The sequence below is a fragment of the Hyaena hyaena genome, unplaced genomic scaffold (assembly GCF_003009895.1).
Source record: "Hyaena hyaena isolate Hyena2069 unplaced genomic scaffold, ASM300989v1 scaffold_61, whole genome shotgun sequence".
Taxonomy (NCBI): domain Eukaryota; kingdom Metazoa; phylum Chordata; class Mammalia; order Carnivora; family Hyaenidae; genus Hyaena; species Hyaena hyaena.
In genome coordinates this window covers 202,014-213,791 of record NW_024080693.1, presented here as the reverse complement: position 1 = coordinate 213,791, position 11,778 = coordinate 202,014, and the positions used below count along the sequence as shown (strand labels likewise).

At 40.8% G+C, this 11,778-nt stretch overlaps 1 protein-coding gene across 1 annotated transcript in view; it reads left to right on the top strand.

Annotated features, from left to right (window-relative positions):
• The window catches only part of PDCD2L (programmed cell death 2 like), a 28,911-nt gene that overhangs the window by 9,875 nt on the left and 7,258 nt on the right, over positions 1 to 11,778 (top strand). The window contains exon 6 of the mRNA XM_039231967.1: positions 7,661 to 7,809. Within this exon, the coding sequence (XP_039087898.1) occupies positions 7,661 to 7,809 (149 nt within the window). The remainder of the gene's footprint in view (positions 1 to 7,660; positions 7,810 to 11,778) is intronic.

Genomic DNA, 11,778 nt, shown 5'->3' with positions numbered 1-11,778 from the left:
TTTTTTTTTTTTTTTTTTTTAAGATTTTAGTTTTAAGTAATCTTTAAAAAAAGTTGTGGCCCTTGAACTCACAACTCCAAGATCACAAGCTACATGTTCTGCCGACTGAGCCAGCCAGGCACCCCACAGAGCTTAGATTTTTTTTTTTTAATAGACTTTCTAGTAGCGACTGTAGTCGCTTGTCTATTTTCCTGAACTATGGACATTTAATGTTGTTTCCAGACTCTTGCTCTTACACATTATGCTAGTGAACAGTTTGGCACCTAATGTCATTTTGCACGTATGCAGGTATAGCTGTGGGCTACGTTCCCTGAACTGCTGTAGTGAAGCAGAAGGCTGTATGGAGTTGTGATGCTGAAGGATCGTACCAGGGTGACCCCCCCCGGGATTTCAGTCCCTCCTGGCGCCCCGTCAGTGCTTTTTTCCCCACAGCCTCACCTGTAGTAGGAGCTTTACGCTTTTTTGTATTTCTGCCAATTCAAGTGAAAAAGCACGTTTGGATCTAATTTATTTTGCTTTTTTATTATTATGAGCATCTTTCTCTGTTTTTTAATCTTTTCTGTCCATTTCCTTTGTCCATTTTTCCATAAGTTCTTGGTCCATTTGATTTTTAGGAACTCTTTGTGTTAGGGAGATTAAGCCTTTATTTGATGTTGACTTTGCTTCTGGATATATCCTTGGATGTTGAATTGTTTCCACCTAATTTATTTCACTTCTGCACAGTTTTTTTTTAACGTTTGTTTATTTTTGAGAGAGAGAGAGAGAACGCAAGTGCCTGTGTGCACAGGAGGGGCAGAGAGAGAGGGAGACAGAGAATCCCAAGCAGGCTTTGTGCTGTAGCTCAGAGCCTGAGAGGGGGCTCAAACCTGCTCAAACCCGTGAGCTCTGAGATCATGACCTGAGCTGAAACCAAGAGTCAGACACTTAACCGACTGAGCCACCGAGGCACGCCTTACTTTTGCACAGTTTTAGTGATGTTACACACCCCCTTCATAAATCTTAGAATGTTTTGGGGCGCCTGGGTGGCTCAGTCAGTTAAGTGTCTGACTTTGGCTCAGATCATGATCTCATAGTTTGTGGGTTTGAGCCCCGTGTCGGGCTCTGTGCTGACAACTAGCTCAGAGCCTGGAGCCTGTTTCAGATTCTGTGTCTCCCTCTCTCTCTGACCCTCCCCCTGCTCGCACTGTCTCTCTCTCTCTCTCTCTCTCAGAAATAAATAAAACATTAAAAAATTTTTTTAAAAAAATCTTAGAATGCTTTATCATTTCCCCAAAGTCTGGTGCTAGAAGTGAAATTCAGGATCAAAGGTTTGAAATGTAATTATTCTTGATATGTATTGTGTGATTATAGTTTTTACTTCTTAGCACAAAATCAGGCTTTGCTCTTAATTGTTGCATCCTCATTTTATTGATGAAAATCCAATTTATCTTGTTTTTCTTTAATTAGGTAATGACAACTAGAAATCTCATAGCATACATGCCCTCGTGAAAACATGCCCAAATTATGATACCTTCAACAGAGTTTTCAGACTAAACAAATATTTTTTTTATCATATGGCACCTCACCAGTGGCAGTGACTCTCAGCTTGGAGAGCAGCCCCTGCAGGGGTCTCTCACCAGTGAGACTTGCGGCCCCCAGTGAGCCCTGCTCCTTGAAGGGCTGAGTTCCTGTGTGCTCAGGTGGAGGAGGACCATACGCACTGTCCTTGGTGCTGGCCACCGGAGTAGGGCCCAGCCTGGTCAGGGAGGCAGACGATACCAAGCACCATGATGTGTGCCCAGCGGAGCCGAGAACAAGTATGCAGGAAACACGGAGGAGGGATCCCAGGCCTCTGTCTTGGAAAGGCATCGTGCAAAAGGGACAGACTTGAGCTCTAAACCCTGCTGGAGGGACTGAAGGTCCAGTATGCTCTGAGCCACAGCCCTGGTGCATAGCAGTGGGGCGGTGGCAATTCAGTGAGCTGGACGTGGCGGACGTGATGGTGTCTGAATTGAGAGCAGCTTGACTGAAAGACTGTCTGTTCCCTTTTGCTCCTCTAGTGCCATACGTTGATATCATTCCCTGTTGTGCTTCTTGCCACACTGGATGCATGCCAGGCTGGGTGCTGCTCATGCTTGGTACCTAGCACTGCCATGGATTAGATGCTCAGATTGTATGTTTTCACTCCATATCTTACTAAAGATTTTGTACTTTATTCTGTGGCCAGTAGTTGCCAGTGGAGTGATGGTCACTCACTCTGAGATTAGAGAGGAAGAATCCCGGGGAGAGGTGGTAAAAGAGTTTGAATCAAAACAGAGGATATGGGAAGGAGGGGATAAATTTGGGAGTTGTTTGTATAATGGCAGGTCTTGGTGACCTCTGGATGTCGAAGGAAAAAATTGGAAGGCAACAAAAGAGTTTTGAGGTTCTGGATTGTGAACTTGGATGAATGTTGATGGCATTCTGGAGAAGGGGGTTTGGGAGGCAGCATCTGGAGTGCAAGGAGTGATTTTTCTTGGGAGTACAGAATGTGTCCTTGTCAGTATGATTTATATCTTGGTAATCTGTGGCTTGCCTTTCATTTATTTTTTTTATTTTTTTTTTTTAATTTTTTTTTAATGTTTTATTTATTTCTAGGAGAGAGAGAGAGACAGCGTGAGCAGGGGAGGGTCAGAGAGAGAGGGAGTCACAGACTGAAACAGGCTCCAGGCTCTGAGCTGGCAGTCAGCACAGAGCCCGACGCGGGGCCCGAACCCATGAACCGAGAGATCATGACCTAAGCAAAAGTCGGACGCTTAACCGACTAAGCCACCCAGGCGCCCCTTTGTTTTTTTTTTTAATGTTTTATTTATTTCTAGGAGAGAGAGAGAGACAGCGTGAGCAGGGGAGGGTCAGAGAGAGAGGGAGTCACAGACTCTGAAATAGGCTCCAGGCTCTGAGCTGGCAGTCAGCACAGAGCCCGACGCGGGGCCCGAACCCACGAACCGCGAGATCATGACCTAAGCGAAAGTCGGACGCTTAACCGACTAAGCCACCCAGGCGCCCCTTTATTTCTTTTTTTTTAACACTTACTTTTGAGAGACAGAGACAGAGCATGAGTAGGGGACGAAATGAGAGAGAGGAAGACACAGAATCCTAAACAGGCTCCAGGCTCTGAACTGTCAGCGCAGAACCCAATGCAGGGCTCAGACCACAAACTGTGAGATCATGACCTGAGCCAAAGTTGGATGCTTAACCTACTGAATCACCCAGGTGCCTCAGCCTTTCACTTTTTAATAGGGTCTTTTTTTTTTTTTAATATTTTTATTTATTTCTAGGAGAGAGAGAGAGACAGCGTGAGCAGGGGAGGGTCAGAGAGAGAGGGAGTCACAGACTCTGAAATAGGCTCCAGGCTCTGAGCTGGCAGTCAGCACAGAGCCCGACGCGGGGCCCGAACCCATGAACCGAGAGATCATGACCTAAGCAAAAGTCGGACGCTTAACCGACTAAGCCACCCAGGTGCCCCTTTGTTTTTTTTTTTAATGTTTATTTATTTTTGAGATAGAGAGGGAGACACAAAACCAAAGTAGGCTCCAGGCTCTGTGCTAAAGCACAAACTCATGAACTGCCAGATCATGACCTGAGCCAATGTCAGATACTTAACCAACTGAAGCACACAAGCGATCCCCCCCCCCTTTTTTTTTTTTAAGTTTACTTATTCATTTTGAGAGAGACAGAGACAGCACAAGTCAGGGAGGGGCAGAGAGAGGGAGAGAGAGAGAGAATCCCAAGCAATCCCTGCACTGCCAACCCAGAGCCCGATGCGGGGGCTCTAACCTATGAAGCCGCGACATCATGACTAACCAACCGACTAAGCCACCCAGGTGCCCCATTTCCCGTGTTTTCTTATAGAAGTTTTTAGTTGTTGTTTTGTAACATTTATTTATTTTTGAGAGACAGAATGAGCAGGGGAGGGTCAGAGAGAGAGGGAGACACAGAATCGGAAGCAGGCTCCAGGCTCTGAGCTGTCAGCACAGAGCCCAATGCAGGGCTCAAACCCACAAACCATGAATTCATGACCTGAGCTGAAGTCGGATGCTTAAACGACTTAGCCACCCACGCGCCTCTAGAAGTTTTTAGCTAGAAGTTTTTAGTTTTAGTTCTTACATTTAGGTTTGTGATCCGTTTTGAGTTAATTTTTGTATATAATATATGAGGGTCAGGATTCTTTTTATATGAATATCTAATTGTTCCAACACTAGTTTCTATTATGGATCACTTTTGTCTTGCTAATCAGTTAACGATAGAGGAGTGTTAAAACCTCCAGCTATGTGGACACCTGGGTGGCTCAGTCAGTTAAGCATCCTACTTTGGCTCAAGGTCATGATCTCCAGGTTGGTGGGCCGGAGCTCCATGTTGGGCTCTGTGCTGACAGCTCGGAGCCTGGAGCCTGCTTCAGATTCTCTCTGTGTCTCTGCTCTTCTCCAGCTCACACTCTGTTTCTCAAAAATAAATATTTAAAATAAATAAATAAACTTGGAAAAAAACAGTTCATCTGTTCCTCTCACTCCTGACCCCTCGTCTCTGGAAACCACCAGTTTTTTCTCTGTATGAGTTTTGTTTCTTTTTTTGTTGTTTTTTAGGACCTGCACGTAAGTGATATCATACAGTATTTCTTTCTCTGTTTGTCTTATTTCACTTAGCATTATGTCTTCGAGGCCCATCCCTGTTGCCGCAAATGGCAAGATTTAATTCTCCTTTATGGCTGGGTATTTTTTTGTGGGTTGTTTGTATATATATATATGTATGTATGTATACACACACACATATACACACTCACCACAATTTCTTTGTCCATTTATCTGTCAATGGACACTTCAGTTAATTACATGTCTTGACTATTGTAAATAATGCAACAGTGAGCATGAGGGTAAGTATCTTTTTGAGTTAGTGTTTTTATCTCCTTCATATACATACCTAGAGATGGGATGGCTGTATCATATGGTAGTTCTGTTTTTAATTCTTTGAGGAAACTCCCTATGGTTTTCTACAGTGGATGTATCAGTTTAATTCCCACCAATGGTGCAGGAAGGTTCCCTTTTCTCTATGTCCCTGGCCAACACTTGTTATTTCCTGTCTTTTGGATAATTGCCATTCTGACCGCTATGAGACGATACCTAAAAGTATGCTTCTTAAACAGCTTATGAATGGGTCTTAGGTTTATTTTATCCAGTATATTTGCCTTTTACATAGAGTTTTAGTCCATTTAATGTTATTATTGGTGGTAGTGGGTTAATTTTATCATTCTGGTATTGGCTTTTTTCCTTGTTATTTTTTTGTCCCTCTTTTCCCTTTTGTTTAGCCTTCTCTTCAGTGAATTGAGTATTTTTAGTTTATGATTTTATGCCCTTTCTGTTGCCATAAAAACTGTTCGCTATAGTGATTATAATGTGCATCTCTGACTTACTGCAGTCTGCCTCTACACAGTAGTTTACCACCTTATGAACCATACCACAGATTCCCATTTAGCTTTCCCCTGCCCTTTGTGATCTTGTTTTCACATATTCACTTCTATATGCTTTTATCCTATAATACGTTTTTATTATTTTTTTCTTGAAATGATAGTTTATAAGATAGTTTTAAGGATAATATATATTATTTATTATATAATCTATAATATATATTATTTATTATATAATCTATAATATATATGTTATGTATTACATAATGAAATTAAAAATAACAGTTGGGACTCCCAGCTGGCTTAGTCAGTGGAGCGTGTGACTCTTGATCTGAGTTGTGAGTTCGAGCCCCACATTGGGTGTAGAGATTACTTGGAAAAAAAAACTTTAATAATAAAAATAATGATCAAAAAGTCTTTTATATTTATCCTCCCATTTACCCTTTGGTGCTCTACATTCCTACCTGCTGGGCTTCCATCTGGTATTTCCCTACACCTGAAGGACTTCTAAATTTTTTTTTAAAGTGCAAGTTTGTTGGAAACAGCCACTCGGGTTTTGTCTAAGAATGTTTTTTTTTTTTTTAATGTTTTTTATTTATTTTTAGGAGAGAGAGAGACAGCATGAGCAGGGGAGGGTCAGAGAGAGAGGGAGTCACAGACCAAAACAGGCTCCAGGCTCTGAGCTGGCAGTTAGCACAGAACCCGACACGGGGCTCGAACCCACAAACCGCGAGATCATGACCTAAGCGAAAGTCAGACGCTTAACCGACTAAGCCACCCAGGCGCCCCTAAGAATGTATTTTTTAAGATTTCTTTAAATAGACATTTTTATTGGCCATAAAACTTATTTTTTAGTTGTTTTCCATCCAACACTGGAAAGATTTTGTTCATTGTCTTGTTGCCTTTAGCGTTTCTATTAGAAATTAGCTGTAATTCTTACTGTTCTTTTCTTTGTTATATTTATATAATTAAAACTGTTATGTACTTCAGTGGCTCTGTGCTTGAATTTATCCTGCTTGGGATTTGCTGAGCTTTTTGGATTTTTGTGTTAATGTCTTTTCATGAATTTTGGAAACATTTTGGCCATCATCTCTTCAAATATTTTTCATTCCTATTTCCGTTTTCTAGGACTCCAGTTACTGGTATGTTTAGACACTTTGAAATTGTCCCATCATTTTTAAAGGCCCTGTTTCATTTTCTTTTTATTTTTTCTTTTTTACTTTTTCATTTTGGGTGTTTCTATTTTCCTCACACTCACAGATTTTTTTGTTGTTGTTTCCTGCCTGCTGTTAACTTTCATTGAATGAAGTTCTTTATTCTGATACAGCATTTTTCATTTCTAGTATTGCTCTCTCAATCTCTTTAGTTTTTATTTCTGTGCATATTTCCTCATTTGTTTATGCATGTCCACCTTTTCTACTAGATTCTTTTACATGTTTATGATTGATACTTTATTATTTGTTTTATCCCACCCCTTATATTGATATTATGAAGTTTTTTTTTTTTTTCAGACATTTCCATCATCTTTCTGTTGGGTATTCTTTTTTTTTTTTTAATTTATTTATTTTTGAAAGAGTGAGCAGGGGAGGGGCAGAGAGAAAGGGAGACACAGAATCAGAAGCAGGCTCCACAGGCTCTGAGCTGTCAGCACAGAGCCCAATGCAGGGCTCGAACTCAACACATGGTGAGATCACGACCTGAGCTGAAGTTAGACGCTTAACCCACTGAACCACCCAGGTGCCCCTGTTGGGTATTCTTGTATTGACTTTCCTTATGGGTTTAATTTTTCTGCTGCTTTGCAAATCTAGTAACTTTTTTTTTTATGGTTTACTGGAGAGTGTCTGTTGAAGAACTGTAAATACTGAAGTAAATTTCTGCTCCTTAGCAGGGCGTGCCCCTTCCTCTGTAAGGCTGGTAGTAGTAGTGGAGGTCTAAATCCCTTTAATCTGCCTTTGAGCTGAGACTGGACTGGCAGTTTTAGTTAGATTCAGTTCCACATTGGTTTTAGTGGTTTTAGTGCCTTTGCCCAGACTTTGAATCAAACATTGATAAGACTTCAGGTATCTTTTGCTGTGCTTTACAGGCTTGCTGCTGTTTTGGGGCCTTTGGATTTTCTTTGCTGTTTGGTTTTGCTCCTAGTAGTCTACAAGAAGGAAACAAAGTTTGCAGAGCATGGTCTTTGATATTGGAATGTGACTTATATGTGGTCCTCATTCAGAGTTCTTTGTTCCCCTGCCTTAGGTATTCCTGGAGTGGAGAACCACTTTTTTTGACCTGCCCTACGTCAGAAATCACTGAGCTTCCAGCCTGCAGCTACTGTGGAGTCCGAAGGATATTTGAGTTTCAGCTTATGCCAGCACTGGTCAGCATGCTCAGAAGCACTGACTTGGGTAATAGCCCTTTATTAATTTGAGTTCTTGGATTTTTTGCACTAATTTGAAATTATTTGTTTTGTTTTAATGTTTATTTATTTTGAGATAGAGAGCGTGAGAAGAGGAGGGACAGAAAGAGAGACGGAGGGAGAGAGAGAATCCCCAAGCAGGCTCCATGCTGTCAGCACAGAGCCCAGTGCAGGGCTCAGTCTCCTGAACTGTGAGATCACGACCTGAGCTGAAATCAAGAGTTGGAAGCCAAGCTATTTTCTTACCTTAAAATGATTTTCATAGTGGGGCCATCTGGCTGGCTAGGTTGGTAGAGCATTGGATTCTTGATCTCGTGGTTGTGAGTTTAAGCTCCGCATTGGGTATAGAGTTTACTATTAAAAAAATTATTTTCATAGCATTATATTATTACTTTTTTAAGTTTATTTATTTATTTTCAGAGACAGAGAGAGCACGCACAGGAGGGGCAGAGAGAGAGAGAGAGAGAATCGTAAACAGGCTCTGTGCTGTCAGTGGAGAGCCCAATGTGGGGCTTAAACTCATGAAACATGAGATCATGACCTGAACCAAATCCAAGAGTCAGACGCTTAACTAACTGAGCCACCCAGTCACCCCTCTTTTCTTTTCTTTTCTTTTCTTTTCCTTTCCTTTCCTTTCCTTTCCTTTCCTTTCCTTTCCTTTCCTTTCCTTTCCTTTCCTTTCCTTTCCTTTCCTTTCCTTTTTTTAATGTGTATTTATTTATTTTGAGATAGAGAGAGAGGGGCGCCTGCCTGGGTGGCTCAGTCGCTTAAGCGTCCGAGTTCAGCTCAGGTCATGATCTCATGGTTCGTGTGTTCGAGCCCTACGTCAGGCTCTGTGCTGACCACTAGCTCAGAGCCTGGAGCCTGTTTCAGATTCTGTATTTCCCTCTTTCTCTGACCCTCCCCTGCTCATGCTGTCTCTGTCTCTCTCTCAGAAATAAATAAAAAACATTTAAAAAATTTAAAAAAAGAGAGAGAGAGCATACATGCATGCCAGGGAAAGACAGAGGGAGAAGGAGAATCTTAAGCAGGTTCCGTGCCTAGTGAGGACCCCACCACAGGGCTCAACCCCACAACGATGAGATCATGACCTGAGCTAAAATCAAGAGTCCAGTGCTTAACTGACCAAGCCACCCAGGTGCCCTTTTTGTCATATTTCTGATAGGAGTAAAACAGTCATCCTTTAATCGGTAAGTAGTTACCTGTTAACCAGAGGCTTTTTGTAAATGATCTTTATCAGATTGAAGAAGTTCTGTCTATTCCAATTTTATACGTTCTTTTTCATGGCCGTGTGTATTATCTAAATCACGTTAAACTGCTATTTAATAGGTCCACACCAGTTTATGTTGCTGTCAGCTATGTAAGAGAGTGTTTCTTTGTGATCTTTGGCAGCATCTGGTATAAAATGATGAAAATGGTTGGAGAATATTGTTAAGAATGTCATTGTATAACCTAGCAGTTCCACTCCTAGGTATATACCTAAGAGAATTGAAAACCTGTGTCTATACAAAAACCTGTACAGTAATGCTCATATCAGCATTATTCATACAATAGCCAAAAAGTAGAGATAACTCATGTCCATTAACTAATTAATACATAAACAAAATGTACCTTCATAAAATATTATAATAAAAAGAAATGAAGTACTACATTATACATGGCTACAGCATGATTGTACCTTGAAAGCATCATACTGTGAAAAGAAGCCAATCACAAAAGGCTACAAGTTGTATTGTTCCGTTCATATGAAATGTCCAAAATAGATAAACCCATTGAAGCAGAAAGTAGATTCGTGGTTTCCGGTGGGGGTTGGGGAGGGTCAGGTGGCAAGAAAGAATGGGGAGTGACTGCTAATGGGTATGGGCATGGGTGACCTTTTGGAGAGATGAAAATGTTCTGGAAGTAGGTTGTGAAGATGTTTCTATAATTCTGGGAAGAAACTGAAAAATACTGAATTGTACACTTTTTTTTTTTTTAATGTTTTATTTATTTCTGAGAGACAGAGAGAGACAGCGTGAGCAGGGAAAGGTCAGAGAGAGAGGGAGACACAGAATCTGAAGCAGGCTCCAGGCTCTGAGCTGTTAGCACAGAGCCCGATGCGGGGCCCCAACCCATGAGTCGTGAGATCATGACCTGAGCCGAAGTCAGATGCCCAACGGACTGAGCCACCCAGGCGCCCCTGAATTGTACACTTTAAAATGGTAAATTTTACAGCATGTAAATTATATTTCAATTAAGAAAAATACCATTTGAGCAGCTGTACAAACTCATAATACCTTTGGTGATGGGCACCTGGGAGGCTCAGTCTGTTAAATGTCCAACTTTGGCTCAGGTCATAATTTCGAAGTGAGTGAGTTCGAGCCCCGTGTCAGTCTCTGTGCTGACAGCTTGGAGCCTGGAGCCTGCTTCGGATTCTGTCTCTCTCTCTGCCCCACTCATGCTTGGGCTCTGTCTCTCAGAAATGAATAAGCATTAGAAAAATTACAAATAAATATATAAATAAACATTAAAAAATAAAAAATACTTTTGGTGATCCTTATAAAGACAATAGGAAAAACAATTATTGCAAAACAATAATTATACAATTAGGTTTAATTGAAGTAATTAAGCCAGCTTAAGTAAATGAGTATTCACTGTTTAGGAAAAAAATGTATGAGTTCTCCATATATTTTGGATATTAACCCTTTATCAGATTTATGATTTGCACATATTTTTTCCTATTCCATGGGTTGTCTTCATTTTGTTGATTTTTTTCTCTTTTGCATGTATTAATTTATTTTTTAAAGTGTAAGTATAATACTCGGGGCACCTGGCTGGCTCAGTCGGTTAAGCATCCGACTTCAGCTCAGGTCATGATTTCACAGTTCATGGGTTTGAGCCCCACATCGGGCTCTGTGCTGACAGCTCAGAGCCTGGGGCCTGCTTCAGATTCTGTATCTCCTTCTCTCTCTCTCAGAAATAAATAAAACATGAAAAAAAAAATTTTTAATAAAAAATTTAAAAAAATTTTTTAAAAGTCTAATACTTCAGAAATCCAGTTACCTGGAGATAATTGTTGGTGATACATTTTTTTTTCTTGTTTCTATACACATTAAGAGATTAAAATAAAATTGTTCTCATCCTTCTGTTCTTCACAGAATTTCCCAGTGTCGTTGAATATTTTGCCCAGTAGAAGTTTCATTTTACCTAGCAATTTCCACAGTTACTGTACATTTCCACCATTACTTTTTCTTTACTATAAATATCAATTTAATTAATACCCTTTCTATAAAGTCTTCTCTGTAATTTTAAGTGTTTCTTCAGTATTAAATCTTAGAAGTTGAATCTTTTTATCAAAGGATAGGAACTTGGAGTGCCTGGGAGGCTCAGTCCATTGAGTGTCTGACTCTTGATTTTGTCAGGTTATGATCTTACAGTTTGTGAGATCAAGCTCCACACAGGGCTCTGTGCTGACAGTGCAGAACCTGCTAAGGATTCTCTTCCTCTCCCTTTGCCTCTCTCCTGCTTGTGTACATGTGTGCATGCACTTTCTCTCTCTCTCAAAGTAAACTTAAAAAAATTCTTTTAAATAAAGGCTATGAACTTTTTTATGTTTTTTTTTTAAGTTTTTAAATGTTTTTTATTTCTGAGAGAGAGAGACAGCGTGAGCAGGGGAAGGGTAGAGAGAGAGGGAGACAGAGAATCCGAAATAGGCTCCAGGCTCTGAGCTGTCAACACAGAGCCTGACGCGGGGCTCAAACCTATGAACCATGAGATCATGATCTGAGCTGAAGTCGGATGCTTAACCGACTGAGCCATCCAGGTGCCCCAGATATGAACTTTTTAAAGGTGCCTGGCTGACTCATCAGTAGAGCATGCAATTGTTGATCTTAGGGTTGTGAGTTTGAGACCCACTTCGGGGGTAGAGTTTACTTTAAAAAGAAAAAAAGGATATGAACTTTTAAAAAATTTACTTGAC